General features: G+C 51.9%; 1 protein-coding gene across 1 annotated transcript in view; it reads left to right on the top strand.

The window, feature by feature from the left end:
- The first annotated feature begins 19,691 nt into the window (after nt 1–19,691).
- Nucleotides 19,692–25,056, top strand: part of ST8SIA3 (ST8 alpha-N-acetyl-neuraminide alpha-2,8-sialyltransferase 3) — a 140,452-nt gene continuing 135,087 nt past the window's right edge. The window contains 2 exon segments of the mRNA XM_040632355.1: nt 19,692–19,780; nt 19,951–20,134. Of these exon segments, the coding sequence (XP_040488289.1) occupies nt 19,692–19,780; nt 19,951–20,134 (273 nt within the window).

The raw sequence follows: 25,056 nt of genomic DNA, 5'->3' as shown, positions 1-25,056 counted from the left end.
AGCATTGAATTGAAAAGGTAGATTGTCAAGTTTATTAATATACAAAAAATAGGATCCGTCCAGGAACAAATCCATCTGATCATTTTCGAAACAGATTTTAAAGAACATTATAAGAAATGAGTACACTAGAACGTCTTATCCTATTGATATGAATATTTCATTGCATTGGTGACAAACTGTCTGTTTTTGTGGGTTACGTAACTCGGTGTGTTTTTAAAGTGAATTTATGCCACATGCATAACTCATTTATCTTATGAATTACATATGTAGTTTCAAGGAAGAAAGCAAAGAACTATCAGATGTAATGTTATCTGTTTGGTGCCATGCCGTGTAATTCTGATATAAGTAGAAAACCTTGTGGTAACAAGAGATGCCTATGGTTTTTCCAGTGGCAATCTTGAGTCTCTGAATGCCACACATGTTTACTTTATAGATTTAAATAGGGATTAATTTTCTGAACTACAAAGTTGTTTGGAATGATGGAGCAAAAGCACTAGGAGTTGTTTGTCAGCAGCCGTGAGACAGAGGCAGGCCACCACAACCAGACACACACGAGACACACTGCAGGTCCGCGAACAAGACCAGGGGGTCCCGGGAGGGGAAGACATCTGGGCAGTGGGCAGAGGCGCCTGTCCCTCATTCTGCTCTGCACAGACAGCCAAAATTACTGGCCTTAGAATATTGCTATTCTAAAATCGTGGTGGTATTTATCTGATGGTTAGACGTCTCTAACTGCTAAATGAGTGTTTTCGCATTCTTAACACAAATCACCTCCTAGGCTACTTTGATAACTACACTGTCCCAGACTACATCACAACAGATTTCTCAGCACTGAGGCAAACTTTTGTATTGTCATCCCAGTGTGTGCTTTTCAGTGTTTTATTGATTTTGCTGGCACTGTATTTGACCTATCCTTGTAATGCTAGAGACATATGTGGCTTCATTGGTAATTCACAAGCAAAGATGACATGACGCGGACACTGTATGAAAATGTAATCGATTGAACTCCTGTGTATGCTGAGTGAACTTAAAATGCTCTGCCTCTCAAGACATTTCACTGACTAGTTCTATCTATGTTCTGACGGCCTCCTAGTACATATTTGTTGTAAATAAAACTGAATTGTACGAAGTATTGTTTTCTCATTAAAAACATTGCTCACTCTTCTTAAATTCGTTCTAGTTGCAAATCCATATGCTTTCTCTCTTCTCCACCACCTGCCATATTCTTTGGGACCAAATTAAGCCTTCTATTTGTATAATTATTCATTTCCCTGGAGAGTAGCTCAACGGAAAGTAGCGAAACTTGTCTACAAAGGACTGTGGAACAGGGAAGACGTCTCCAAGTGTGAGAGAAACAACGACCTACCAGAAACTCAGCAGCACCCTCTGTGGTTTGGGGCAGAGGATTGCCATGAGTTGCTTGCTATCTCACACCCTGAGTTTTCTAAATAGATTTCACAAGATTACCAATTCCGTCTTGTCAGATTTCACCAGCACTGGGTGGCTGCCCCGGAGTTCCGGGAGGTAATGACCCGAGATCATTAAAACTCATTTCATTTAAGACTCAGTTTGAGTTGAATTTGAATCCCTGAGGTAACGGGTGTAATTGGTTTCTCGGAAAAGCAGGATCTAACAAAATAGGTGTCGTTTCTATGAGAGGCAATGTGTTGTGAATGTGCCTTTAATTTTCACATATATAGAACGAAGCTTAAATTGAACCAGTCATCACGTAACTGTAATTTTCTCTTTCAGAAATAAACATTAAAAGGAACCTGGTTGCCACATCTTCGGCCCTGAGGTCCATCCCGAGCATTGCTTTAACGCCTCCTGGTGTCTTCAGTGTGTCCTCATAGGGAGACTAGGGCAGTACCAGTCCTGCATGATTGGTGATCACATAAAACTGATCAAATGTGGAAAGGGCATGACATTAATAGGGAAGGTAAAGCCAAGCAGTGCTGGGTGAACTTTCAATTTTCTCACCCCTTCAGCTGACTGACAGAGCTGGAGTGTTGAAGAAAATCAATACTTTGGAGCCAGGAGGGAAATATTTCCAACCTCTAAACTAGAGAATGTATTTTGACAAGGCCAAGATAATCCAAGCTGCACAGGAGAAAGAGAAAAGAAGACTCATTTTTAAAGCTCGATACTTCAAGGTGTTTTTGTACAATGGCTTAGAGATCGTCAATACATACAAATACCAAAGGTCAAAAAGAAAAGCCAGAAGAATTTCAAAAATAAATGCTCAGTTCTTTTTGCTGCTTACAAACTAAAAAGACTGCGGAGAGGTGTGTGCTTGTACGTGCTTAAATGAACCGAGCTCACAATGTGTGCTTGGCGGTTATCGTCCCTCTTTAATCAAACCCCACGCTTAGAGGCAGCGTTATAAACAGCGAATGCCTAAGAGGGTGCTTGACCTCTTGTTTCCAAGACATTTCTTTGGAGGACACTCGAACTGGTGTTTGAGCAGTGACATCGTTCGCGCTCACGTCTCAGAATCTCGCTTCACTCGTCCTGCCAGGATGCTCTCGCCTAGACCTCCTTCATTTTTTGGTTCATTCATTTGCATGAGAAAAGAGTTCATGTACCTACTGAACTCTTGAATTGTTTCTAGTTTCCCAAGTCCCTTGAAACAAATTACTCATAAAAGTAGTCTAATTCGGCCCCGCCGAATGAGAGAGGCTGCTGCATGTCTAGGAAGAAGGTAAGCAATTGACTCTTAGCAGCGAGATGAGATGCAGCCCATTCTAGATAGACGCTCCGTCAAACGGATAGAGATGCTTCTCTTCCTGCCGATAAGAAAACAAAGTCAAATGGTGCCCATACCTTTTCCAGCCAAAGCTCAGGACAAAGGGAATCCTGAGTAAAGTCTGCTGGTTCAGTCTCTGTTCTTCTCAATGGTTCAACACATTAGGCGAGCCATAAACATAGGCTAATTATGTATTAAAAATAACAGTGAAAATACAGCCTTAATTCGTATGCCCTCTTTTCATTAAAAATTCCAATTTATTCTCTGAAGATAAATCTGGCTGAGATTTCAAATTGTATTTGTTTAAAAGGAGGACAGAGCAAGCCAAGAGCCTTTTGTATTCTGCGATCTCCAGACAAGGGCAAAGAATCCATCACCTGCCCGATTGGCTGTAGGTATCAAGTAAGTATGTATTGCATTTGTTAAATCCATGAGATGACGCCTATAAAACGCTTGTTAGGAGTGGCACAAAGTACGTATTCAATGCAGAGAGCTGATCATTTTAGTAGATGTTCAGAAGTCCTTATTGATCATGGATAAACAAGATTGTAAATTATTTGTGTCCTTTGGAGAATCACTGTTGATTTTGTTTTGTGTTTTTATCTTTACCTAGACTCCAATAAGACATCTGACATTTACCCAAAGGGGAGTCTCTGTGGTTCTCCCTGTATTCACACAAGGCTCTGTCACGTTGCTGTGTGTGACTGTCTTCTCACCAAAACTTCTGTGTCGCTGGAGAAATGCCAAAAACACGTGCTGGCGGATAGCCACGCTTGATTACAGCTTATTGAAGCTAGACTGATCCCTCAACAAGAAAGTAGTTCCTGGGTAAATTAGGGACTCATGATTCAATCGATGATTTTAGATTATTGACATGAGTATCTTCAAAATATACATCTATGAAGATTAAACAAGACTCTGACAAAGTATCGTAGACGAGGCTCTCATGGGCTTCCCACGGCACAGGAAGTGAATGTGTAGGTTCTCTTCTCAACACCTCCTGTCTTGACTGGTATCGGAATGTCAGAGGGCTTCACTCTACCCCACTGTGAAATGTACGGTCTACTTGACCCACCCAGTGACACTTCAGCCTTTAGTGACAATTTATGAATAATGGAAAGATACAGCAAAGAAACATTTTTATTCAGTTCACAAGATTTTGTGTTTTTTTGTTTGTTTTTTTTTTTTTTTAAGATTTTATTTATTTATTCGACAGAGAGAGACAGCCAGCGAGAGAGGGAACACAAGCAGGGGGAGGGAGAGGAAGAAGTAGGCTCATAGCGGAAGAGCCTGACGTGACTCCGATCCCACAACGCCTCGGGATCACGCCTGAGCCGAAGGCAGACGATAACCGCTGTGCCACCCAGGCGCCCACAAGGATTTTTGAATCGTAGTTTATGCCAAGCATATGTCCTGTGTTCTAGCTTCTTGCTGACGAGCTCCCCGTGTAGCAAAGGGGCTACGACGCCCACCAAGTGCGGAAAAAAGAGATGGCGGAGGAGTGATGAGAGCATGGGTTTCACGCCTCGTAGGGTAGAATCAAGTTAGAGAGGAAGCACGTGGGCTGAGCCTTAGAGGAGGCAATACAAATTAATTAGGGAAGATGGAAGACCTGTTTTAAGGTAGAAATTCTATGGAAGTCCAAATTGTTCTGTGATCCGAATGGATATAAATTACTTCAAACTTACAACCTGGAGCACAGGTGGGCACCCCGTAGATTACTGCACCTGCAAAATGACGTGGACTTCCCTGCCAAAGGACAGTTGAGCTAGCAGGCAAAGGCTAAAAAAATGATATCCGTAAAAATCCTAACTAAAAGATTTCTCTTTACTAGTTCTCCAGGTCTCATTTTTTATTTAAAAATAATTGTTTTAAAAATAAGTTACGCATGCTCCTTCTCCTGTGTTCTAGTCTCCTGGGAGCACTGTGTTGATGCCACGCAGCGCCTGCCCAGCTGCCCCTCCCCCAGCTCCAGCCTCCCAGCCTGGGCTGAAGCATTTATCCCCTCCAGCCGGGGCCAGAAGTGCTGGCATCTGATAGCTGTCCGCAGAGCCCTGGAGATTGCCCACAGCCAGGGGAGCCCTTTCTTCCGGGTCGCGTTCTCCTGGGGTAGGACCACATCCATGATGGGTCTGGAAGGAGCTGGAAGGCCAGCCCTCTAGCTCCACTTCAGATAAACTTGAGGCCGTCCAGCCTTAGCACTCACCTTGGGATGGGCCGAAGCCCTCACCGGACTCACCGCAGGCCAGCTTCCTCTCCCCCGTGTCGATGCGGAGAGCACTGCTCCATACCCTTGCTGTCTGCGGATCTCCATTTCATGGTCTGCCTCCCAGAACCCAGCTAGGGACAGCTGGAACCAGGAGTGGTCCAGGAAAACAGGATCGTGAAAATAAACACAGGATTTGGGGAGCTGGGGCCTCACGGAGCCTTTAGATCCTCCCTATTGGCAGCAGGCAAAAATCATGAAAGCAACCGTGAAAATTTCAACGATGATTTGGGACCGCTTACCGCGGGAAGCGGACGTAAGTGTAGCTGGCACATGGGTGGTGGGCACTTGAGAAGTAAGGCAGAATAGAAATTATAAAGACAATGGACTTGGATGGCTATGCCGGGCACACTAGAAAAGACAATGAATAGCTGAGTGTGATTAATCACCAATTAAAGCAAAGGCAGGAAAGCCAGAGACCCCTGCAGGATCAAAGAGCCTCATCTCTAGAGCCAGGCATCAGCCCAGGATCAGGCCCAGGGACTTGCTTTGTGAGGCAGAGATCCAGAGGAGGCTGAAGCCTTGGCCTGAAGTGCTCCTGTTGCTGCCCCAAGGTCAGAGCTCTGATTGAGACGATAGCCATCTGGTCGAGGTACTTGACCAGCCTCAAATCAGATTCTGGGAAACCCCCTCAGACCCACCTAAGCAGCCCACCCATCTCCATTTAAAGCAAGTGCTTCCCTTTGCCTGATGGAGCAGAGGCCCTCCTGCAAAACAACACACAAGCCCGCTAAGGGAAGTGCTGGTCCCGCTAAAAACCCAAAGGCCAGGGACGGCACCAACGCGTACCTGGGCAGGACCCGGAGGACCTCGCTGGACGCCGAGGTGCTAGCGCTGTATGTAGAAGAGAGTGAGACAAGGGGAGTTTATTGACCAGGATGAAACAGCCGGGCGCAGGAGCGGGACAAGGTACTACTCTCTGCTGCCTCCTGGAGAAAACGAAGGCTGATCGAAGTCGAGAAGAAAATGCCAGAGCTGAAGTGTGGGAGACGGTGGAGGAAAGATCCAAAGCTCTGAGGAGGGGCAGATAAGGTATATCAGGTCAGAAACCCGCCAGACGACTGCTTTGCCAGAGAGGCCTGAGGACACTGTTCACAGGGCTGAGAGTAGAAGAGGCTGTTACAGAACTGGGCCCCTGATGGCAATGCACGGTGATAGGGATCCTGACATACTAGAGATCCGGTGGGGAAATTACAGAATGGGCAGCAAGGTGGGAGCACTAGCCAGAGGGGCCTGACCTGGGAGATCTTTGAAGTGATTACTAAAACCTGTCATCCCCGGCAGCCAAAGTAAGGGCTCCATCTATCCAACCGAGGAATCACAAGAGTAACAGGGAGGCTGAAGGCACCTGCCCAGATAAAAAGTCAAAATCCCCTTGTCTCGCTTTTGTGGACGTGAGGGGTTTGGTTATGAGGAGTTCATACCCGTCATGGATGGGGATCCGAGGTTCCTGCCGGGCGGGGCCTGACCGGTTAGCGGAGGAGGGAGCCAGTGAGTATCAGCCGTGGCTTCCAGGCCAACTGCAACATCCGGGCTGTGGTGTGTCCCCTGGTACTTCTTGTAAGATCCTTCCAGAATCCCGGAAGAGCTGCTCCCAGCATTTCTAATCAAAGCAAGTACATCTCTGGGGGAAGGGGTGGAGTGCGCGGCAGCAGACGCCAGGAGTCTGGGTTCCGGCTTGTGGACAGTTGACATCTCTCAGTGGCCCTTGTCCACGCAGCCTGGGCCCAAGGGGAGCCACGCCGGTTCTCAAGGCCACGCCCTCCCTCCCGAAGGCAGCAGCATCCAGTAACTGGCTCCAGGGTGTGCAAAGACTCCACCTCCTTGCCTCAGGTGGGACATCCCTGAAGGGCCAGGCCAGCTTCCTGGCTCCCAGGAATGCGCCTGAGACCGCTGCCTCTTACAGCATGGCCCCGATTCTCCCTCCGCCCTCATGCCTCCTGGAGCCTCCAGGAGCGGATCCCGAGCCAATTGTCAGTCTCGGGTCTCCTTCCCAGGAAATGATCCTGCCTACGGCCAGCTTTGCCTCTGCCACCTATTAACTCAACAACTCCTTCTTTTGGCCCCCTGTTTCTCATATGCAAAATGGGAATAACGGTCATACCTACCTCACGGCTTGTCATACAGATAAAACGAGAAGAGTTAATACAGGTAAAGCACTTCGAACAGGTCTGGCACATAGCAAATAGTCACTAAATGTTAACTATGCCGCTGTTATCATCTTAAGGCGTAAGTTTGTGATATCCGGTCTCCTCCTTCATGGCCTCAGTGTTGCAGGGAAGATCTGCTTTCCATTCCTTGTTTTCCTGTGTTTCATTCCCTTTCTTCACCCAGATCAAAGTGCTTTTACTTTAAAAAGGAGGGAAGGTAGAAGGGAGCTGGTATCTCTGGATGTACTTCATGCCAGACACTCTATGAGCTGGATTCATTATTCTGCTTAATTCTTAATCCTAAGGACCATGAATTATTACCTCCCTTTCCCAGATGACAAAATTGCCAGTCACAAAAGATAAATGAGCGAGATCATTCACAGCTAATAAAAGCATATTTAATAGTTGAGTCCCAGCCTCTGTCACCAAAAGTCCAGCCTTTCTGCTCTTCCAGAGTCCCTCAAGTGACAGGAGACGAGGAGACAGCCATCAGAAGGCTGCTCGGCCACTCTCAGGACACAGAAGGGGAGATGCGGGCAGAACAGAAAAGGGCTTCATTCATTTAAGCCACTAAAGCCATTCTTTTTCCCCTTTGAATTCTAGGCCACCGTAGCAAATTTTTAAAGGACAGGAATTGTTGACTCTTTTACCGTGGCATGGTTATAAATGATGTGAGCTCATAATCATGACATTCCGCAGAAGTGATTCTGTTGTAACTTCGGGATGAGTTTTTCTCTTGTGACATGAGTATCTTTGGAAAGTAGACTCCGACCTACAGAAATGGGTCCTTGTTCTCCCTGCGGGCACCCCGTGCACCGCTTGCTCTCCTTGCCTCCCCGGGGCCGCGCTCGCCTACCTTTTGCTGACAGTTCTTCCACCTTAGGATTCTCTTCTCCGGACAGGCATTTTCTAACAAGCTGAGCGTCCTGGACATATGTAAAACATACAATACAAACTTCAGATTTGAAAAATGGAATAAAAAATCAAGGTTTTAGGGCACACCTCCTGGCTGACTTGAACTCCCATCTAGCCGAAGAAGTACTAGACTTCATTGCACCACGTGGCCAGCATTCCCCAAAGAGGACTCCCTGATGGGACAGCGGGCCATTCTGTTCTCTCTTGTCATATACTGGGTTTTTCATACCCTTGGCTCCCCTAACCCTGATGATCTCTAAACTTAGAATGTATCCGAATTTTCTAGAGCAAACCAGATCACACCACCAGACTCACATCTAGTAGCCTCAAACTTGGCCTTAGAGCACGTGCCAGACCCTGACTCCATGACACACCAATCTTAGGTCTCTTTCCTAATGAGTCAAGGGGGCCTCTTGGAGGCCCCAGATGTGCTTCGACTGTCCCGTTACTACCAGAACACCTGCTTCTATACAACCTGCTTTCTCCCCACCCCCCATGCTTTGCTTTCTGCGTGTTGTTTCCAAACCTTTCAGGGGCGGGGATAGATGAGGCTTCCAGAAAACATCAACAAATGATAAACTGCAACTTACCATTCAGCTTGGCGCTAAATTTCTTAACAGCTAGAGCAGAGGCGAATTAGATAATCCTAGTTATCTGATACAAGGGGTACCCATACGGGGCAGAAAACCAACTTCTTACCCCTAGATTCAGAGTGAAATGTATTGCCTGGATCTTTCAATAAAAGAATTTGAAGGGAGAAATCACATTTATTGAGACCACATTAGGCATTTGACATGCATGATTTCATTTAAGCCTTTCAAAAATCCTGTGAGTTAGTCTCTATGCTCTAGGTTAGAAACCGCTCCGTGGACAGGTTATGTAACTGGCTATCCTACGCAACTAGTTAGAGGAGGAGCTAAGGTTCAGGTCCAAACCGCTATTTCCTCCCCATCGATGGATGGTATCTTCAAGGCCAATTTTTTAGTAGCTGAAGAGACATGCTTCATTCTCATACTGACCTCAATAGAAAAACCAAGGACCTCAAAATTCAATCTTCATTTATTCCGCAATGACTCATTGAATGCCTATTATTTTCCAGGCATTTCTAGAGAAGGCTAAATTAATACAGCCCGGGCACTCACGTCGCTTATGCATCTCAAAAGCTATCTAGCTAATGTAGTGTATTTGGGAAGCCATTCTACATAGTGTGTGCATGCACGCGTGCACACGCACACAAAAAAAGAAAAGAAGGAAGGAAGAAAGAAAAGAAAGGGAGAGAAAGAGAAAAAGAAAGAGAAGCAGAAAGAGAAAAAGAAAAAGTAAAAAAACAAGTGGCCAGGGAATTTTGTTAGTGGGAAATAAGGCAAATTGGCAGCTGGGGCCTGGGCCACGTGGCACTGGACAGGGGCCCAAACATGGCAGCAAAGGGCCTCAGAGTCTGTGGGGGACGTGGGGTGTGGCTGTCTCCCAAGCTGTTGCTGCCCAGGACCCAGCCCTGCTGGACTACACAGGTCACCTCCAGTGACTCCAAGATGACACCCCCTAACCTGCTGACTCCAGGTGACCAGGTGTCCCTCAGAGTCGGGCTGGCTCCAATTTGTACGCTGGTTCAAATCCTCGCTCCACCAGTTTCTGGTTATTGTGACCTTGGACCTTAGTTACTTCTGTTACCCTCAGTTTTCCTTTCTGTAAAATGGGCAGAATGGGATTTCTCTCCCACGGGGCTTGTGAGAAATAGCGCAGCCGACGCGTCCAGTCCCCGCCGGTCCCCGCTGGTCCCCGCCTCTGTGGCAGGCTGTCTCGGCCTCCGCACTTCTGGCGATTTGGGTGAAGAGTTGTTGGGGGCGCAGGGCTGCCCTGCACGGTCGGGATGTTACACAGCAGCCCTGCCCTGTGCTGACTGGATACCAGTACCGCGGGTCACACTGCCTGCCGGACACGCTCTGCAGGGGTGAGTCCAGCTGGGCTCCATGGGAGGGGTGGGCGAGGCAGAAGGCCCTACCTCAGTGATTGCTTCCCCCCTCAAGCCGGGGCAGCCGGCATGGGCCTGGGGCTTCTCTGGGCCCGTTCCCTTGTCTGTAAAAAGAGGATAATCATAGTCCCGTCACAACTGATCACAATGTGACAGTTTTTGTAATTCGAGTGTTATCTGAATGGATGGCATGGGCACCACTGGAACGGTGGCCCCTGAGCACAGGATTTTGTCCGCCTCCTTCACTACTGGGTCCCAAGACGGCCGGGCTCCAGGAGGCCTCGGGGACATGGGTCCCGAACGAGACTGAATATTCCTGCGCTGCCGCGGGGTCTGGTGAGGCGGCTGGGCCCTCCGACTCCTTCAGCAATGAAAGTCGATGAGATTGATTCCCCGTGACCTTTGACCCCGCAGCAGGGCTCTGTCATCAGGAGGTTGGTCTCAAACCTGAGTGCGCACAAATCCACTGGAGGCTTGTCGGCGGCCAGCTTCCTGGCCATGCGCTGGAGAGGGCTCTGGGGTGCAGGGGCCTGCGTGTAGACGGGGGTCCCTCTTGTGAGCACAGCCACCCACACTGTCGCCACTCCCGGGGGTGCAGTGGCCTCCCTGGCCCTTGGGCAGAGGTCCGCGGCACTCCCGTTACAGCAGCTGGTGGCTCTCCAGCCCTGCCCTCTGGCTACGGTTTGGGGGGGGCTACAGGATGATGCCCCCTAGCCGTTCCGGGGCATCCACACTTGCCCAGGATTGGCCACCCTGCAGGATAAGTAGATCTTCCTAGAAGGCTCAGCCTCCCCCACTTCTCCCACTGAGGGACATCAGTGTGCAGACCACCCAGTCTCTCCCCAAGCACGCAGGGCGCCCCGACACCATGCACCCAGAGCCTGGGGCCCAGGACCGGTCATGGCCACCGTGGGGCTTTCCGTGCCTGGGATTGGCTTTCTGATGGGCCTTATTTGTTGTCTTGCTTTTTTGATAAAATAGCTGAAGGGGTACGAGGGTCAGGAGCATGGGCTCTGCCTTTGGATGCCACAGCGAGGCCCTCCGACACCAGCTGGGGCCCACTGGCCCCACGGGCTCTACTGTCACTGCTCTGACTGTCCTCGCAATGCAGGCTTTCCTTGGGCACAGGTCCTCCGGAAAGTCGGCTTAAAATAAAGCGTTATGTCTGGACATTGTAAGCACTCTCTGAGCTTTCCCCAACATGTAAAACCTTGTCCCCTCGCATGTAAATCCTCGATGCAGCTTCACACCTGCTGAGAAGCCAACGCTGTCGGATTCTAAAGCGCCCCCCACACTCAGGCCCCAAAGCCTCTCCAGATCCTCCTTGGTTCAGCTCTTAACAGGAACCCATAAGTTCCATGAAAACACTGCATGCTAACCTCAAGGAAGAACCCTACAATTTTTTTTTTTCTATTCAGAAGCCCGAGGCAAGCTAGTCAGCGTTCTTGAACAGCGCTATGCCTATGTCTTTTGTCCCAGGCCTCAGCTAGGGCTCGGGAACAGCTGTGTGCAGCCCCAGCAGCTGTGGGCTGAGCTCGCCTTGACGGAGGACATTCAGGCCGCTCTGCGCTGGTGCTGGATGAGCTGATGGGTGGAAACTTCTTGTGCAATCAGAGGTGGAGTGGCCCCCAAGCCCCTCCGTGCTGAAGGACTTGTGCCCCCCAAGTGGATGGAGGTGCAGAGGCCCATGCTTCGGACTCGCTGTTTTCAGGGCCCATCTCTGTCCCAAACAGGACCTTTCCTCCATGGGCAGCGTCTTCTTCCCTGCAGGAAACTGCTCCATTTAGGGACAAACTTTTTCTTTTCGTCCAAACTTTCTACTTTGTCGTCTTCTTTACTCATAAACAACATTGCCAGGCACTCCTCAGACTTGAAAATCCAGTGGGTGGAAAAGACAGCTCTTGGATGGGGTGGGCTCTTGCTCCGGTCGCTCCCTGATTCCTGTCGTCTGCATGGCACAATGGAGGCGTTAACAGTGTGGGTCCTGACAGCTGGGGCTGCAGGGTGGCATGTGGGGTTCCATGAAGAGAGTTCTTTCTGCTTCTGAACCACACTCAGCCCCCTCTCTGTGTCCATCTAGACAAGTGCAAAGGACAGCAGCCTGGTTCTCAAACCTCCTGCCCTCTAGGGAAGGACTTCAAGCTCCATGCCTTGGCCTTGGCCTTGGCTCTGACAGTTGGACCTGGGAGTGGGATCAAGAGGTGTCACCTGGAGGCACAGAGATGGGGCAAGGTTCGCAGGCCAGCCCTGGGGACACAGGAAGCAGGAAGAGCTTCAGGAAGCACATGGAAACCCAGGCTGGGAATGACACTGGGCTTTAGAGGCAGGCCAACTTACAAAGCACAGTCAGACATCCCCAGTGGGGGCAGATGGGTCAGGTGGGCCAGGAGAGCAGCCATCTGGACCCAGGAGTATGAATAGGATTTGGGAGTGAACTCTAACCTAGGTGGACAGCCACTCACTTCCTGCCAGGCTCAGAGGGAATGAATGGCACCCCACTTCTGCCTATGAAGGTGGACTGAATTTAGGTTCTGACAACAGAGAAAGCACCTTCGTGAAAGCCCAGAAGGAAAGGCGGATGGCTTCCCCTAAATTAAACCGCAGAGTACTAGAACTATAAAGGACTCTAGGGATCATCTCATTCAACCTGGCAAACCAAGGCCCACGGACATTAAGTATCTTATGCACACAACACAGCTGGCTAGTGGCCTGGGGGTGCCTCCTGCACCACTCCGTTGGCAGTGAGGTCAACCCTGATGCCCACTTTACATGACAAATATCTTCTAATGACCTTTTAACGATCTCGATATTAAGCTTATAGATAATACAACTTCCCTATATACATAATAAAAAATCAATGCAATGCCCTCCATGTACTATAAGGGAGAAATAAAAGGGAAGTAATTCATAATGAAGGAGTTCAATAAGTAAATACACAGACACCACGACCCTCGCAGATAATCACCACGAAAGCCATGGCTCCAAACGGGGGCTGATAGAGATTTGTTGCATTGGTGACTTCAATACCTTAAGTATTGTTGCTATTGATTATGTGATTTTCTGAAATGGTAAACAACTCTTAGAGAAGAAGAAGAATGCCCAAGCAAGGTCCGATCTCCACTCTTTGGGGAAATTGAAGCCCAAGTTCCTTGGAAAACAGTACGAGGCAGGGATGAAGCGAGGAAGAATTCTCTGGGAGGTTCCAGTGCAGCCAGAGTGAGAGGGAAAGTCAGAGCAGCAGCAGTGGAGGAGGGAATGCCCTGCGGGGTGACGCTTTCCTGAGTAAGTCCCTTCTCAGACACCTCGATGGGGGGGGGGGGTGAGGACGCTCAGCTCTGTAGGAAGTCTCTGGAGAGACCGGATGGGGAAATCCCATGTCAGAAGAGTCCCCTGGGAGAAGCAAGGGACTGGGAATCCTCATACCCCTTGGCTGAAGTTGGTTCCGGGGAACGTTAATCTCTTGCCCCTCTGGGTTATGTCCTCTGGTCCCCAAGGCAACTGCACCTTCTGGAGTGTGGCCTTTGATCTGACTCTAGAAGTGGTCAGAATATCCTGAGCCTCAGGGCACGTGGGCACAGCGCTGGTGGACCTCAGGTGGTGGCATCATGATGCCCCGAAGCAGGTCGGGTGGGATGGGCAGCCCAAGGCCTGGGAGGCAGGAGCAGCCAAGAGACCGTATGCGAAGAGGTGAGGCGAGTCGGATACAATCAACATCCCCATTGCATTCTTGAGAGATTCTCTTGTACGTCAAAACCTTTAAAAAATTGTTTTCTATTTATATATTTAAAAAAGAAAAGAATCATGTTTTAAGCCCAGATCACTATGAAGACATTTTTCAAGCTATTGAAATGTTCAGTGGGACATTTGAAAGTCAGCTAGAGCACAGGACAAGGACTAGTGACTGGGACTGTTCCTTAGTTGACAGGACAGTGACAACTGACATCTGTAAGCTCAGACATGGTTCTAGGGACTTTGTGCCGACTGTGGGCACGGAACGTGCACAGTGACCTAGGACGTCAGTAAACTGCTCTCTGTGACAGCCAGAGAAGTTCACACCCGCAGGGAGTGGTCGAACCTGGATTTGCAGGCAGCGGTTTGCAGCTGGAGGTTAAACCCCTAGCTCCAGCAGCCCCAACCTTCATCAACTAAATGCTGCTACTGTCTCCCCCCAACCCTGTGACAATCAAAGCACTCCTGGAAATTTCCGCCCCGGGCCCGTGGGACCTGATGTTCTGTGCAAGGACACCCAGCTTGCTCCAGTCTGCTCTGGGCTCCTGCTTTACCAGCCCCGGGTGGGATCGGGGGATGGGGTGGGTCCTGGAGCAAAGGGTTGGAGTGAAGGAAGAAAGCTTTGGAACATCCCTGTGAAATCCATGTCATTATACCTCTAGATAGCAAGACAGTCTGGCCCTTTGCCCAAAGTGGGGGCTGAAGATTTTCAGGAGTTTTGGCTGTTGTCTCCCAGATTCTGGTAGGGCACAAGAAAAAAATAAAAAAGAGAGAAACCCAACCTCCCCGCCCCAAAAGCAAACCAACCTTCTGTTTTTGTCTTCTTACACCTCAGGCATTGCTCTTTGTGGCCAAAGCCAGCTGGGGGGTCACCAGGCCCAGGAGCCCTGGTGGGCCAGTTGGATCCCATCTGAATCTCAGTTCTGAGAGTGGCTTTGAAACACAGCCGCTGCCAGAAACGTCTGGGGATTGTGGCCAGCAGCCCCCAGGGTGGTTACTCCCAGAAGCTTCTGACACTGGGAAATCTAGTCCCCAGCCTCCTGGCGGGGTCTCAGATCTGCCAAGCCACCAGGCAAGGGCGCCCAGGCCAGTGGTGGTGAGGGCTGGAGGAAAGGTGTGAATGAGTTCTGGAATCCCCACGGCTGATGGGCGAGCCTTTTTGGAGTAAGGGGGAGCTCCTTCCTTTCCTCATCACAGCCGAGATGACAGCTGAGACCGTCACTCTCTCACTCACTCCTCTGATAAATAAAGCAATAATGATGCGGCAAAGCCCAGTCTGGCCCCTGCTGGGTCCCACACACTGTTCTACACACTGTAGGTGTATTAACCGCGACAACACCCCCGTGAGGTGTATGCTGTCATCAGCAGCTACCCCCATTTCACAGATGGGAAAACTAAGGCACAATGAGTTTAAGTAATTTTCCCACAACCATGCCATCCAATAAGTGGCTTCTGGACATGTGTTTCTAACCACCGCACCCGCTGTCCCTCTGCTGCAGCCCAGAGCCACACACAGCCCCCGGGGCGCTGCTCCTGCCCGGCTCTCTGCTCCCCTGCCACACAGAGCGGGGGACACACAGTTGGGCAGCGATGGCCCTGGATCAATGATCACAGCTGTCTTTGAGTTGAGCCCCCTGTTGGGATGTGGCCTCCATGCTGCCTCTCCCTACAGCCTGCCGGGGCACATTGCGGCTGGACCCCTGCCCTCTCTCCTGTTAAGCCAGGCTGGGCCCCAGGTCAAGAGGGTTTCAGGAGAGCCAGCACACCGACCGACTCCTCCCCATCACCTTGCTCCCCAGGCTGACCCCTTCCACTCCACTCTGGTCCTTCAGGCCTCTTGATCTCCCTTATGCCTGAGCCCACCCCTGGGCCCCCCTACCTGGAAGGGCCCTGGCACCCGCTCCTCTTTCCTCCTCTGGGCTCTGAGCCTCCACGACGCTCCGGGCCCTGGAACAACAGACCTCCTGGCCTAATTCCTGGCCCTGGATGGCTGCTGGTGCCTGAGCACCAATATTGGGTCTCTTATCAAGATGAGTAGCTATTTAATTTCATCCCAACTTGTGACGGCTTATTCTAGAACAGGGGCAAAATAAACAAAAGAAAAAGAGATAGAAAAACCAGCCCCAGGAGGGTTTTCATTTGGAATCGGATAGGTCCCTGTTTGTTTGCACCTGAAATTCTGGAGTTAAAGGACTTCCAGACCTCGCCGGGGGACGCTGAGCCTTCCCTTCCTGCTCGGGGTGGGGGCAGGACCCTCCCAGAGCCCGCTCAGGAGAGCTGGGTGTCGCGCAGATGGTCCGTCCGCGCTGCTCCCAGACGCGGCGCTCGGTGCTTGGTGCGCTGCTGCCCGGGAGCTGGAGCGCCCGCCGGCCCTTTGTCATCCGCTACCCCATGTGCGTTCTCCAGCGGGCACAGCAGGGACCCTGCCACGAGGGCCTCTGCCCGAGCGGGGATTACAGGCCGGGCGGCTTGCAGCAGATGGTAGCGCTTAGAGCTAAGCTGCATGCGGGGGCTTTGAACATCTTGAAAAGATTTCTTTAGAAGTTAAACTTGGCTTGGGAGTGACAATATGGTTCAGTCTGTGGCTTTGAAAAGGCCTCAGGGTGGGGTGGGGGTGGCTGTTTCATGTTCCCCTGCCCGGGCTCGGCTCTTGTTCGCGGAACCCTGTCTCCACGTTCTCTTGCGGCCGCAGGGCTCCCCAATATTGTCTCCATTGTTTGGGAGTCTCACGTGTACGGTTGCCTGTATTGCCCGAGAGGCCACACTGCCTGCCCTGGGCCATCCACCCCTTAGGGAGCACTCACACGTCCAGGGCCAGCCGGACAGACTCACGTCCCGGGGCGCCCACGAGGCAGGGGCAGGCGTCTGCCGACCGGGGCTGTGTTTTGCTGTTTCCTACTTCAGCCCATCCAGGGCTTGCCCAGCATCAAACAGGGCTTTGGGTCCCAAACCTTTTGGCACCAGCCAGGACCAATTTGCAGCTTCTTGAATCCTGGGCTCATGGCTAATTGCACCGGAATAATACCCTCCAAATCCCCATCCTCGGCTTGTCCTATTTAACGAATCCTTTGAGGGACCAAGAGTTGGCTAATCTCTGTGCTCACATAAACCCTCCCCTTCCCACCCCACAGTTTTCTGTCCTCAATGTGAGTGCTCTAAACTCTTTTCGGAAGCCCGACCTTCTCCCGAGAGCACCCAGGAGCATCTTCTGTGGGGAGAGGGACTAGAATTGGCAGATCAGAGGCACGATCCCAGCCAGGCTGGCACAGCGGCTCTCGTAGCTTCGGCAGCCAGAAACAGGCTCCATTGACCATTCATGAGATGTCAGGTGGGCTACAGATGAGGAACATGGCGTTATTGATTTTTACTAGCCTGCTAAAATGGAAAGGAAAAAAGCCCTCCTTAAAGCTCTGGGGTTAGCTTTGTTTCCTAAATGATGAGTCCAGGGCTCCTAGTTGGTCAAAGGCAAATATAAAATATCCAGAGCGAGTTGGAGATATAATAAAATGAAATCTTCTTACAGCCATTAACTTCAGAGAGGAGGGATCCGGCTCAGCCTTGGGGCCTCCCGGGGAGGTGAGGAGGAGAGACTCACAGAGGAGGGAGGACGAAGCAAGGAAAGGAACAAAACCTGCAGCTCCTCTTCCCTCGGCAGCCCCTTCGATAAGATCACATCAGATGTGGATATAAAGAAATGAATCGAACCGCTGTAAATTGACACCGGTTCCCTGGCTAAGCAGTGGCGAGGACTGGAATCAGGAGCCGATGGGCCCCATCAAATGCGCTGACTTGGAAAATGGGGAAAGTTTGGGGTCAGAGGGATGTGCTCCCAGGGGACGAAGCTGCAGGGACGGAGAGGCCAGATCGCCTGCACCCCATGACTTATTTGGAGCTTGTTTTCTTTGTTGTGCATCTTTTGAGGATCTCCTCCTTCCCACAGTGGGGGCTCCCCCTTCCTGGTGCACCAAGGACACACTCCCGTCTGCCGAGAGAGCACACTGGCATTCAGCTTGCCTGGATCGGTGTGGTTCTCAGCACCACGCAGCTGTGTGTGCTCTTGTCAAGCTCGCCTTCCTCCAAATCTTCGCACCTAGCAAAGCCTCTCAGAGAAACTCCGTGAGTCACGAAAGGTGTGCTCATGAGGTGGCCTCAGAGCGAGGCCTGCTTGTGACTGCATCACTAGACCCCCTGCTGTGCGCATAGGGGCATGCGTGTTCTGTGTCCCGGTGTGTGCATACGTGCATACACGTCGGTGTGTGTTCTAGGGGTGCCCGTGCGTGCCTGCATATGTGCGTGTGTGGGAGAGTCTGTATCTGCCTGTCAGCTTGAGGTGGGTGCAGCGGGGCTGCGCCGACTTCCTTCTGAGGCTGCACAGTGGCACTGCAGACTGTAGAAAATATATTGATTGATTGATTGACCTTTTGGAAATTAAAAGAGCAAGAGCTGGGAGCGAGGCCAGGATCCTGACGCGATGGATCGACCAGCGAGATATCTATTCCGGCGCTGGACATGCCGCACTGGGCACTAGGGGATTCACAGACACAAACCATATCCTCCCTGCCCCCTGGAATACACAAGCGTGCGTCTGTGGCCAGTTTCCACTCTGTCCTGGGACCGGAGGCCACATCCACAACTTCAAGAGTAGGACAGCCCCTCTGGGAAGCAGAGCCTCTGGGAGTTGGACAGACTCGTGCTGGGTCCCACTGGAGTCCTGAATTCCAGCCGGCGGCAGTAGACCAGCTGGGCAGCCCTGGCTCTCCTTCCAGACCACGTGGGCTGCACTCAAGTGGCTAGCGGGACCAGTGGAAGTCTGATGTTCCCTCCTGCAGGAGTTTTCCTCTATCAGATGGGCAGGGACGATCATGCCAAGAGCCAGGAAGCTCAGCAAAAATGCGTTGGCAACACTTTCAATCCATCCTGGGGACTGCGGAAGATGCAGAATAAAGCCTGCCTTCTTAGAGTTATTATACAACAGTTAGCTCTCTTGAGCAATAACCAAAATTCCAGTTGCTGGATGGAGGTTCTATGCCACCCTCTCTCTTTATTCTGAGCAGCATGAGGGATAGGAGGATTATTATCATTCATAGTGTCCATGTGAGGACGCTAAAGCTCAGAAGGCGTGTGACTTACTTGCAAGGACACCACAGAGTGAGAGCGCCGGGATTTGCGTGAATACGCCAACTGCAGCCGTGCAAGATTAGAACTAATTCCACCGGCGTTGTGGTCGCTTCTATGGTTCCTGCTGACCGCTAAAAGCACTCGCTATTTTGGCGTTAATGTAGACAAAGGATGTCCAGCCCCTTTCTCAAGCCAAGGTTGGGTGGTTGGACTGAGGCGTTTCTCGTTTCATTAAGGGTTGGGCAGCCTCTTGGCAAGCCTCGTCACCGAGAGGAGCTGGAATGAAGTCTGTGCTGTAACACTCAGGCAGAGCGGAGTTACTGGAGCCTTGTAGTTTGGGGAACTATTCCTTCCCCACCCCAGGAAAGAAAAACAACTTTGCAATGATTTTTTTTCCCATTTCAGATAAAAAATGAATTAAGACTCTGGGCGCCTGGGTGGCACAGCGTTAGCGTCTGCCTTCAGCTAAAGGCGTGTCCGGTGTGTTAGCGGATCGAGCCCCACATCAGGCTCCTCCGCTATGAGCCTGCTTCTTCCTCTCCCACTCCCCCTGCTTGTGTTCCCTCTCTCGCTGGCTGTCTCTATCTCATAAATAAATCTAAAAATCTTTTAAAAAAATGAATTAAGACTCTCATTGCCTGTCACTTAGGCCTTTTGGCCATTTCAAGGTGATGGCCGGATTCCTTTCTTTGGTGATGAACTGTGTTCTTGGCGAGTGGTTCAGACATCATGCTGCTCGGTCAGAAAGACACAAACAGTGTGGTGCGTGCGGTCTCTAGATTGGCACACCCTGCAATGGTAGCATTGAAGAAGCATCACATCAAGATCTGGTTTGATGTTGAGCGGGCTGTTCGTGGCAAAGTCTTCAGGACCGATGGCATTTGGTACATGAAATAGACCAAAGGGAGAGGTCAGTTGTCTTCTAGTAAGCTGGGGAGGGAGTTTCATTCAGACTCCATTTTGAGAAATAACTATGGAGGTGCTAAAATTTCCAGAGCAACCTCTCACTGCACTCCCCCTTCGATCTACCACACCCTTTGCCCCCTTTAATTAGGTTGATTGGTTTGTCCCTGACTGTAACCAAGGTAATCAGGGCCTACTTGAAAGAATACTTCTTGGTTCTTGTCTCCAGTGAGGGCATGGGCGCCGGGCAAGGGTTTAACTTCGGAGGGACCCCAGTGACCAAGGAGCAGAAGCTCCGTTCTCGGCGCAGCCCGGCTGAGCAGCTGAAGGCCGGAGTGCCATTGGGAGACAGAGGAAAGCCCGGCACCGTGGATAGATTTTTCTCAGTTTAGTGAATACTTCAAATTACAGGCGTTAGTTCGGGCTTTGTCTAGCAATTGGAGCCCCAGCAATTGGTTTCTGTTCATTGATTTACATGAATGCATATTGCACACCACGGCTTCTCGGGACACATAATTCGTGTCACGGGGTTGCTTTGTTTTGCGGAACTCTTTAGGGAATGTGGGAGAATGGAAATATCACCCGGAGGAGTGCTCTCCTTTTCCTGCCACGAGTCTGATGGGTGGGGTGGGGACACATCCAGATTCTCGTGGGTCACGGGCTGGCTGGAGGCAGGCACCTCATGCGTTTTCCTGTGCTGGCCTCACCCCCACCCAGATGCCGAGTCCGGAGCAGGCCTTCTCCAGCTCTGCGGTATTGACATTTTGGACTAGATCCTTCTCTGTTTGGGGGCTTTCCTGTGCCTGGGTAGGGTGTAGAGCATCACGTCTGGTCTTCACCCCTAGGCGCCAGTAACAACCCTTTGCCCAGTTTCAACACCCGAAAATGTCTCCAGATATTGCCAGAATGTCCCCACAGAGTGTAAAATCACGCTGGTGGCGAGCCTGGCTCAGGAGTACCCAGAGACTCAAGCAGACCCAGACTAGCTACAAGCCCAGGTGTCATCCCTGGGATTTAGGGAGTCCTGGGGAAGGACGCTAAGGTGTGTGGGGAGGTGTGAGGGCAGAGGGTGACGCGCAGCAAGAGCCCCTGCTGGAAAGAAAAATAAAAACTATACATCAATTAAAAATATATTAATTAAATAAGTCCATCCTTTTATAAGCCACACAGTGGCGAACACTCCACTGACCCTTGTCTAATTTACTTTTCATGCAAGACCCCGTCAGGAGGTCCTCTGTCACTATTTACAGATGAGAACAGCGAGACAAAGAGCAGTACTTTGCCCAGGGCCAAAAGCTAACGGGATGCCAACGAGGAGTTGAACCCAGGAGCGACTTGGCGCCTTCTTTCTCGATGACACAGATGGTTATGGAGCCTGGAAGTCGGCTCCCACACGGGGCTCCCGCTGGCTCCTCGATCCTTTGCTGCATTGGCCGTAGCTGTGCCACCGGCTGGGGCTGCTGCCAACCGCTTCGCATAGAGAAAAAAGCAAAGAATGACTCTGTAGTGGCTCCCGACAGAGAGTGTGCCCTCGGTTCAGCGGATACCGAGACCCCCTCTCCCGGGTCACAGGGTGGGGAATCCTGGGAGCACTGCTTGGCAATGATCCCTGCCAGTCCCCAGTTCCTTTCTTCTAGGCTTCCAGGGTGCCCTTGGAGAAGCAGCGTGTGGCTTCCTCAAAGCTGCCCCCCAGTGTCCTCCATTTACCCTCCCCACTGGGGAATCTTGTTTACTAAACAAAACATCTGCACAAGGAGGCCTGGCCTCTGGGGAGAACACTTAGGTGGAAGGGCAAAGGTCAAGCAGGGGTCAAAGGGCTGAGAGCCCTGGGGAAAAACCAGGAGATTAAACATCCTCCTTTTCAAATCTGGAGGTTTGGATAATTAGGTGGTCCCGAACAGAGGGAGCGCTTTAGGTCGTTCACGGGCAGTGGCCATTCGGGTCCTGCCCCTGGTTCTTCTTGCTCAGATCCTTATTGGCAGCACCCAGGCCAGAGCCCGACCAGCCTGCTGGCCGGTCAGTTTGCCTGAGGGTGACCTGAGGGTGGCCGCGCGCCACTGTCCCCATAGTCTTCTCCACACTGTTCTGGAGGAAGTTTCCCTCCCACGTGAGAGCTGCACGCCCTCCCGGAGGCTGGACAGCCCTGGGCCAGAGAGAGGGACGAGGCTGTCCCACGGTGGGGGAGTCCACACGCCTCCAGGAGGGCATTGGCTCTCTGGAGCCTGGTGTGGTGGGAGGCAGCCAAGGGGCTCACGTGAGGGCGACCTGCTCCCACCTTTGAGCCAAAACATCCTCAACTCTCGGCCTCAGAGTGACGGTTCAGGGCATGGCTGTGGGAAATGGGGATTTGGACCTTGGAGTCTAATTCCTCTGTTAGACGCCCCTCCCTTGGGTGAGCACGGGGCGGGGGGGCATGAGCAACGGCCAGGACCGTCAGCACAGACACTCACTTGCCCTCACGGTGGTCCCACCCAGTTATGATGCCATTTCACAGATGAGACAGAGGCTCCTAGTGACACACTGGCTTGGGGCTGGGATTCAGTCCAGGGGCTCCTGGCTGCACAGTTGTCTCTCGGGTGGCGGGGAGAGTGGGGAGAGAGCATCTGACCAGGCATCCTCTCCACCCTGGGAACAAGGAACCCTGCGGTGGGGACAAAGGCAAGGGGGTACGCAGGGCGGAGGGCCCGGGGGCACCAGCGGGCTGGCCTGGCGCCTGCAGGTCTCGGGAGCCAGGCAGGGAAGCTGCTCCGGGACCCAGGGCCAGCTCGTCGCATCAGCTGCCATGAGAGAAGCCCTCAGGCCGCAGCAAACTCACCTGGGATGGGGGACAGAGGGGCCAGAGCCAGGGCTTCGGGGACATCAAGCTCCCTCGGAGACACTCTCCTCCACGGCAGGGTGGCTCCTTCCTCGAGGTGGAGCTGAGGGCGAGGGACGGGCCAGGCGGGGTGGGGTTCTGAGGGCATCCTGAGCCAGCGACTAAAGTGCCCTGGGAACGAGCGTAGAGAGCAGGCTCCCACGTTCTTCTGCTTCCTAAAGTCAATCCTAGAGAGCTCTGCCTGCGCGGGCGATGGTCCTGCTGTGAAGCACGCTCAAGGAATCAAGTTTTCTAAAATTTATAAATCATTATTCTGGCCTTCTCCACACCCTTCAAAATCATTTGCCTACTGAAATATTTAGTGTCTGTGTGTACACCGTCGGCGAGAGAGGAGGTACGGGGGGCAGTGTGTCCGGCACCCACCTCTGCTCTTTCTACAGATGGCTGTCACTGTACTGTGCTGCCTGCTGGGGCCCCCAAGTGAGGGTCTGGGGAGAGCAGTGGTGAGTGGAGGGTAAGCTGGCCTGTCAGTCCTTTCCCGGTGAGACTTTGGGCTGGTTCCTCTGCCTTCCCAGGGCTGGAAGCTCTGGCACCTTCAAATTTTCCATCCCCTCCTCTCCTCCCCTCTACACATACACCCTAACGCACGAAAGGGCAGACCAGAGCAGCCCGGCCGGAGTCCCAGGCGAGCCTGATTGATTTGCAGTTGTTGGTCTGTTTAATGTCCCTTCTCCCCAGCGCCCATCTCCACAGCAGAGGCTGCATTACCTCATGCAGGCTGGCTGCTGGCTGCTGACACCCGCGCCCAGAGGATGCTTGGGAGGTTACAGGTGCAACAAGCAAATGAAAATCCATAGTTTTAAACCTTTGTGAATTGAGAATGTAAACCTGGAAAATGGATCTGAGATTACTATGGACAATTGGTTTGATCAGCCCATCCATCCTCCAGGCGCTTGGCTGAGGGCACTCCCATTACAGCCACTCCTGAGAATGGAGACCCCCCGTCCACCCCCAGCCATCCTTCCCTCCCCACCTCCCAGAGCAGGGAAACAATGCAGGCATGAGAAGGGGACCCCAGACAGCCCGTGAGGGGCCGGGCCGGCCCCGTGCTTACGCGAGGAGGCAGGTGCTGGCCAGAAGGAAGGGGGTGTTGGGTGTGCAGGAAGGATTCGGGCCTCGTGGGCTGGGCTAGGGCTTTGACCAACAAGCGGCCGTGGCTACGAGCGAGCTGTATCCCAGACCTCCGGCCGCGGGGCCCAGACCAAGCACCTCCAACTCTGGTAGGAAGACAGACAACACCCCAACCAAGGGCTTGCCCTCGATTCTGTAACCATGTTAGGGAGGGGAGTCTGGCCCCTGACGTCCTGACTGTCCTCGGATCTGTCATCGTGGAGACACGCGCTGACCCCTCAGGGTCTGTCACACTGTCCCCTTCTGCCATCCCTATGAGTCACTCACCTCCTGACCATTCTGTGTCCGTTGCCCCTGTCCCCTCTGCCATCCCTATGGTCACTCACCTTTCCTGACCATTCTGTGTCACGTTGCCCCTGCCCCAGCCCTGCGTTCCCCACCCCTGCGGCCCAAGCCTCTCTCTGCATGTGGGTCACACTCAGAGGTGTGTTACTGTTTGTGGTGCCAACACCTGTCTCCAGACTAGGATATGGCGCGAGGACGCGGATCTCCCAACCCCTCCCCAGCACCTGGAAAGCGCTTGGAGCTGTAGTAGATGAATAATAAATACTTGACAAGAGAATGAACGGCGATCTCGAGGTGTGAGCTTCTTTCTCCTGTCCCCCTCCAAGAAGGGCAGGGTCCCCCTTTCTATTGCTCCCTGTCATAGCTGACTGAGGCTCAAGACCCTCCTTCTTGGCTGCCTGGTGAGCTGTGCTTCTCCAGCTCAGCTCTGCCTCCTTCTCCTGCCCGGCCTGCGCCACAGTTCACTGCTGTGCCCCCACCGTTGCCTTCTCCCTTCTCCTGCAGGCCCAGGGCTGCTAATTAAATAAAGACACTTGACACCTGTTCCCATGGCCCTATCCTTCAGCAAGCTCCCGAACATCCTCCCACAACTGCCGTTGAGACGGGGTTCCCTAAAGATCAGTAAGGACTCCCTCAGAACTTTAACAGCGTGGCCCCTTCTCATCCCCCAAGAACATGGGAACAAGGGGACCAGGTCAAGCCTTTCATGATTGGAAACATACAATCTCACGCATGATTGATGAGAGCAAGAAATAAACAGCTCTGAAATAGAAGGAAAGAAATCAATAAACATTAGTTTCCTTCCTCTTCCCCTTTGTTTCTCCCTGCATTTGTGAATCGGCGTGGGGCAGGTCAGGATGAGACGGTCATACTGCAGTAACACACAGGGGTTATTTCTGACAATACTGCTAATGAGGAGTATTTCTCCTTCATGCTGCATGTGGCCCATGGCTGGGGAGCTTTTGC

Source organism: Ursus maritimus, unplaced genomic scaffold (genome assembly GCF_017311325.1).
Source record: "Ursus maritimus isolate PB19 unplaced genomic scaffold, ASM1731132v1 scaffold_18, whole genome shotgun sequence".
In the NCBI taxonomy this organism is placed as follows: domain Eukaryota; kingdom Metazoa; phylum Chordata; class Mammalia; order Carnivora; family Ursidae; genus Ursus; species Ursus maritimus.
This window is presented reverse-complemented; position numbering and strand designations above follow the sequence as displayed.